The 6,589-nt window shown below is 46.2% G+C and overlaps 1 protein-coding gene across 1 annotated transcript; it reads left to right on the top strand.

The window, feature by feature from the left end:
- The first annotated feature begins 640 nt into the window (after positions 1 to 640).
- LOC143430648 (uncharacterized) lies at positions 641 to 5,257 on the top strand. The gene is given in 8 exon segments (XM_076907022.1): positions 641 to 877; positions 879 to 1,054; positions 1,326 to 1,552; positions 3,667 to 3,752; positions 4,370 to 4,597; positions 4,681 to 4,709; positions 4,711 to 4,834; positions 5,249 to 5,257. Coding segments are annotated over 8 exon segments (1,116 nt in total).
- Positions 5,258 to 6,589: the final 1,332 nt, after the last annotated feature.

Below are 6,589 nucleotides of genomic sequence, written 5' to 3'. Positions count from 1 at the left end.
CAATTTTTGTTACCTTTTCTAGCGACTGAATCGAGTTCCATAAATTCTGCGTCTCGTCTGCAGTTAAAATCGTATATTAGACATTTTCGCAACAACGCGAAAGATTGCATCGCTACTTCCATTCCTCGTTAATGAAGTAACCAACTCGTTCAGATTTATGGCGTCCGAAAGGCGAATTACGCGCGACGAAGTCGAGCTAGACAAAACGCGAAAAGAGTACGCGCAAAAAACGATACGTTTCGATCGTAAAGTTCCAAGTCTGTCCTTAAAAATGCGGGAATAAATCAGAGTGATTGCGTATCTGGCAATGAATCTGTCACGGAAGAAGAGAGGCGTCGATACACAGGATTTACTTGTAGATCCACGTTTGATCCTTCTGTACTGGATGGCGCATAAAACCACGAAAAATAGAACTGATACGACACAAGCAGACTTTCTTCGCGTGATGATTTTATTATCTTTGATAATCTTCTGAGGATCTCCACGCCATTTAAAAATCACAACAGAAACACGCGAAAGAACTGACGAGTCGTTCGCTCCAGAATTTATGCTCTAATCATTGATGGCTTAATCGATGATGACAGTGATCTGATCCACGACAAATAATTTATTCCCTCAGGTTGTAATCGCCGTGATGACGATGGCTGTCACAGCGTGCGCGAACGGAAGAGGATACCATGCCTCGTCGGCTTTAGGCGATTTTCCGCCTTATCAAGGATCTCGCCGGTATCAACCTATTCACGAGCAGCATCGCTCATTCCGGGAGCAACCGTTTAGAACGCAACAGTCTTATCGACATCAACGCTATCGACGAAACATCCATTTTCGTCCTGCTTACCAGTTCCTCAAAGATTACTCGTCACTGAAAAGCCGCCTGTTTCGTCTTCGACAGCGCGTCGTTCAAGGACTCGCCTCTTTTCAAGGAGAAATCCTCGTTCTTGATGAAACGCTATTCAGAAAACATAGAAAAATCGCAATGCCTTCGAAATTGCAGATTCATCGACTTATACGATAGTTCACTTGGTCCTTACGAGAAACAATCGCAGCAACAATAGTTGAGTTCATTTGACAAGGTACCAAAATTATTTGAAGTATAATAAGCACTCTCAGTAGAGAGGAAAAGAGATAACGTGATATCGTTTATCAATAATCCTCTTTGCGTCGTTTGTAACGGATTGCTGTGTACGAAGTACGCATCGAAACGAGAGGATTGAAATGTTAGGGTCCTAGAAAAGAAAAAAAAGAAGGTTTCCCTGGATATTCAGGAAATCACTGTCCCGGTTACGAGGGTGTGCCAACGGTTTCGTCGGTACTGGAACGTTCAGCCATCGAACGAGGGAGCAACCCAGGACGATAGCACTCTCGATGACACCGGCAACCGCCGACAAACCGTCGCAGCAGCCTGCCGTCTCCTCCACGGCTATCGCCCAAGTTCATACGTCTGCAACTTCCGAGCTGAAAATGGCTTCCACGAAAGCTTCGCTTATGGCGACAATGCCAACCGCGAAATCTGATACGGCGTGCGAAATATTACTCTGCGCATATCACGACCGTCCCATTCAATTCCAGCGACGTTGCATCCTTGCGCAACACTTTTCCACCCCTCGCACCGGCTATAGATACGCGTAACTTACGACTTTCTCTCGTCGATTCTCTTGGCTGGGACCGTTCGAGAAACGATCGCGAATCTTTAAAAGGTCCAATAAAAGTTTGGTAATCGCTTTCAGCTGGTCGACGCTGGGCACAACCGCCGTGTCCACTCGAACAGTTTCCGCACAGCGGACTCTGGGGCTGCGATGCAATCTTCGAACTCGGCTGATTCGTCCGCAGCATTGACCACCGAGGCCAGCTTATCTGTCGCAGACACGGAATCTCCGATCACATCCGTTGCCCGACAGTATGTAATGGCACTGTCACTGTTCATTATTTGCTTCGACGGTTGGCACCTTTTCTCTTAGCCTAGCGTCCTCTCGCTTCCAGCGCACGTATCTCTGAATCTTATCGCATTAGAACGCCTGTTACTTCTGGCTTCCTGAAACGACATCTTCTATATGGCATGGAACCAAAGAAAGTTATATTGAACTTTTAGTTCTTTTTAAATCGTGCATGTTTGGATCTTTATTTTATTATCTTCTTTTTTTTCTCGTAGATCTATCGATTCGGATGATTTTTAAGTGTCAACATTCGTCATATTATCTTTCTAACGGGATAATTTTTCAGTTGAACCAGTCACTATCAGGTGTGTTGAATAACAACGCGAGCAGTAAGGGTGACAGAGTAATTTAACCCTTTGCGCTCGACGAGTTTTTTGGTTGGACAGCGTTGCAACTCGAGACAATTTCGCGCGTAAATGAATTTACAGAAGAATTAACATACGAAAGTGTTATATATTGATATATTATCTGTGTTTACATTCTTGAAAAAGATAATTATCGAAGTTCAAGTTCTGTGTAATTGTAATATTTTACAAAAGACTTACCAAGGTATTCTGAAGTGCCAGGATCTAGTGGGTCATCGCTGCTACTTCCGGATTCACTGTCTGTTACACTAATTTTTCTATTTCTCACACCCGATACGTCATTACCGTTTACACTTGCTCGAAATTAAAAACGAGTGGTGGAGAATTTCGCGATACGTGTGCTTCCTACGACCGTCGAAGCTGTACTAACGCTAGACACCTCGTATTCAGGACTACAGTCGTAGAATTTTACGTCACAATGTCACTTTCCAACCGAAGACATAAACAGCCTAAGGGACCACATTCTCGAACCAATACTTCGCATCTATCAATTGAAGATAACGAAATTCAACGTAAATACAGCCGCTCGAGTTGCCACGCGTAACATTGTGGCGAGTGAGAATCGCCATTCGAGCGCGAAGGGTTAAAGGAAAAGCTGCAAAGCTCCTCGTTAAATAATTTGCTACATCAGGAGTCGAAACGTGACTGATTTTTTCTATAGCTCGCTGTATTGAAAATCATGAACTGGAATCCCGTTAGCAGTTGCAATTTTACCCGTGTCTTACTAATTTTTCCAACAGGATAATTTTATAGCTGAACCAGTCACTATCAAATGCGTTGACCAACAACGCGAGCAGTAAAGTTGAAAGAGTCATTTAAAGGAAAAGTTGCAAAGCTCCTCGTTAAATAATTTTCTGCTGCAGGACTCGAAACGTGACCGATCTTTTCTATAGCTCGCTATATTGAAAACCATGAACTGGAATTCCGTTAGCAGCTGTAGTTTTACCCGCGTCTTACTAATTTTTCCAACAGAAAAAATCTATCTATCAAATGCGTTGAGCAACAACGCGAGCAGTAAAGTTGAAAGAGTCATTTAAAGGAAAAGTTGCAAAGCTCCTCGTTAAACAATTTGCTGCAGCAGGAGTCGAAACGTGCCTGATCATTTCTATAGCTCGCTATATTGGAAACCATGAACTGGAATCCCGTTGGCAGCTGTAGTTTTACCCGCGTCTTACTAATTTTTCCAATAGAAAAAATCTATCTATCGAATGCGTTGAGCAACAGCGCGAGCAGTAAAATTGAAAGAGTCATTTAAAGGAAAAGTTGCAAAGCTCCTCGTTAAACAATTTGCTGCAGCAGGAGTCGAAACGTGCCTGATCATTTCTATAGCTCGCTATATTGGAAACCATGAACCGGCGTTCAACTAGCAGCGGTGGGACCAAAGATCGCGCTACCAAGCGCGCCGATTGCAACCCTGTCAGCGGTTTCTCGGCCGTCGCAGGCCATAAACCACGTTCGAACGACGTTGTCACGAGCGCCCCGCGTTTGCGACTCGAGACCCTGCCCTCCCCTTAGCTGCGATCGATAAACCTCGCGCGAAATCGTTCTTCGATCGTCGAGAGAGGGTAGCTCTCGCGTCTCCCGGGAGTTTGTCGTTTAGAGAAACTTAATCTTTCGCCCCCTTTTATTGGCAGCTGGCGGCGCGAAACCGGCTAGCACCGATCAACTTTATTAGCTGGCCCACTTTCCGCTCGATCCTCCGGTTATAATTCGCGAAATTTCACCAGCTCGCCGGCTCTCACAGCGTTCGAGCTCGATGGATTTATTTCTATCAACCGGAAGGGATCGTTCGTATGCGGGACGCGACCGTCGTTCCCTCGCGAGCTTCCTGCCATCCACGCTTTCCGTTCGCGGGGTTTTAAGACCAACGAACCGTGCTCGCCAAGTTAATATTCGCCAAGGAAGTCGACGAGGGGGTGTTAAATTCGCGGTGGTCTTTCTATTTTTTTTTACGACCGCGACACAGAACGCAATATGCGACGAGCTCGCGCGAGAAGATTCCCTGAGATACCCTCTAACATCTAGGCAAGTTGATTCTCCATGATCCACGGCATTTTCTTCCGCTCGCAGGTACCAGAGTTTATCGTCTTTCAGACTGTCTTCGAGGGTAGTCGAGCCGCGAGCGTGTTCAACAGCTCACCTGGCGGGATAAGCAGCGGCATATCTGCTGGCATACCTGGCAACATGTCACCAGACGTTCCTGCCAGCATACCAACTTTGAACTTTGGCCAGAATTTCCAACATCCAGGCCAGCTGCGACAACTTGAACCAGCAAGGAGCGCGAGCCTTGCTCCACAGGTATATCGATCGCTGGCCAATTATCCTTCCGCTCTCGTCATTCGATCGCGCGAATCGCGATACGCCCCGCGATTTCTCTCCAGGCAGGATTGCAGCTGCAGCTGAACGGGTTGGGGGATGGATTACACCGAAGCGCGCGGGTTAATCCCATCCCAACGAGCCACGGACCTCCGGCTCGCAAAAGTGGGCTTAAGTTCGCCGGAATTACCGCGACACCAGCTTCCTACGCTCTCCAAGGTAAATTTTCCGCGAGTAATTGCGCGGGGTTAACGTTACTGATGGATGGCGCGAGGGAAGGGGATGCTTCCTCTCTAACGTTTCGCTATCTCGTCAAATTTATGATTTCCCCGCGCTCGAATAAAACTTCTACTGGGTTTCACGGGTGTCAGAAATTTTCCTTCGTTCCACGCGACTTTCGCGCTTGGTTCGCGCGCTCTGCGCGTCGCGAAACTGGCGAAGTTGATAAACGCCACGTCGCTGAAGCTGGCGCGCACTATCTGTTGGAATATCGTGTGTACATCGGGAAAGTTGCTTTATTCGCGCACCAGAAAGAGTTCCACGGGGATATTTTCTTGTTGACGTAGTCAGAAATATTTGAAAAGAATTTGCGAATGAACATTCGAACCGTATTTCGCGATGTTACTGGGATAGTGGATCTAGCTGGCCCGTCCACGAATTTTTGTCCACCGGATGCGCAGTGGAACAATGTAAAAATCTCGCGATATCGTTACGTTTTCCACGCGGACAATTGCTGGTGTAAATACAAAAGGAAGTGCCTCGCGCCCTGTGACCGTTTATTATAGTCGCGAGCGTCATCTATAAAAACGGCCATCCAGTTATTTACGACTGAAACTAAAACAATTTTTCCGTCGCAACGTTTTTATTGCACGCTGGATCGGCTCGCCACTTCCTGTAGGCGCTGGAGATAATCATAGCCACTTTGAAAAGCTACTTGCGCAATCATAGTACCGCAAATTATTCTAACAAACTACTGAACTTCAGGAAACTCTAGATTAATAACATTGAAACACGTTACATGTAGCGTCGTTTCATAAATAACGCTTAAGTTAACGTATACACGTACAATTTAGTGTATCGATATGGTGGCAATAAATTCTTGACCATTACCATATTCTGTCCCTTTTATCAACATCCAATACTGACTTCTAACGCAGTACAATCGATACTTTCTGCACCGTTTCGTTATCGACGTTATCTCTGCCATATCGTACTTTTTCAACCAAAGTATCAACGTCCCCTGTTTTCTTTTATTACGAAAAAATACCGCCAACGAGCCCACTGCTCGCGTCTCTAGGCAAACGTATACTTGCCCCGGTTTCGTGACATTTTTCCGTCCTTTTATCGCTGGCTTGTTAACAATGAATGGGGACGATCATTCGAAACGTTTATGGGAACCAGGGTCCGGTCTCTTACGGAGATCCGAGCCAAGCTTTATTTCAGGGGCATTCGTAAAAGTCGAGGGAAATCGATTTCGTTGCAGATTGGATTCCGCAGGCGCTCTTACCCGGCTCGTCCATGACCATTGTCACTGCGAATTGCATTGACTCCGGACAACTACCGCGAGCATCCGGCCTATCGAGTTTTATTGTTCCCCCAAAAAAAATCGACCAACGTCCGTTTCACCCATTTCAGACAGATACGCGAACGATCCTCTCGCACTTACCTTCGCTGCCTTCCTCGACGCCTCGAAAGGGGTGGCTGGTGCAACGCGAAATGAAACCGCGACGCTCGTTTATCGCTAGTCATTTTATTAATCATTTAACAAGTGTCCGTGTGTGTTCGATCTGTTGGCTGGTGTGTATCTGAATGATCGTGTCCGTGTGTCCTCTCTCTCGTCTCGTGAATATGTATAGATATTGCCATCGGTACATACAGCGTTTTAGATACCTAAGTTCTGCCCTCCGTTCGCGCTTCCGTACTGCTCGTCGTCAGCAAACTAAAAGATTCACGCCTTACATCTATGCCCTGTAT

The sequence above is a fragment of the Xylocopa sonorina genome, chromosome 15 (assembly GCF_050948175.1).
Source record: "Xylocopa sonorina isolate GNS202 chromosome 15, iyXylSono1_principal, whole genome shotgun sequence".
Taxonomy (NCBI): Eukaryota; Metazoa; Arthropoda; class Insecta; order Hymenoptera; family Apidae; genus Xylocopa; species Xylocopa sonorina.
This window is presented reverse-complemented; position numbering and strand designations above follow the sequence as displayed.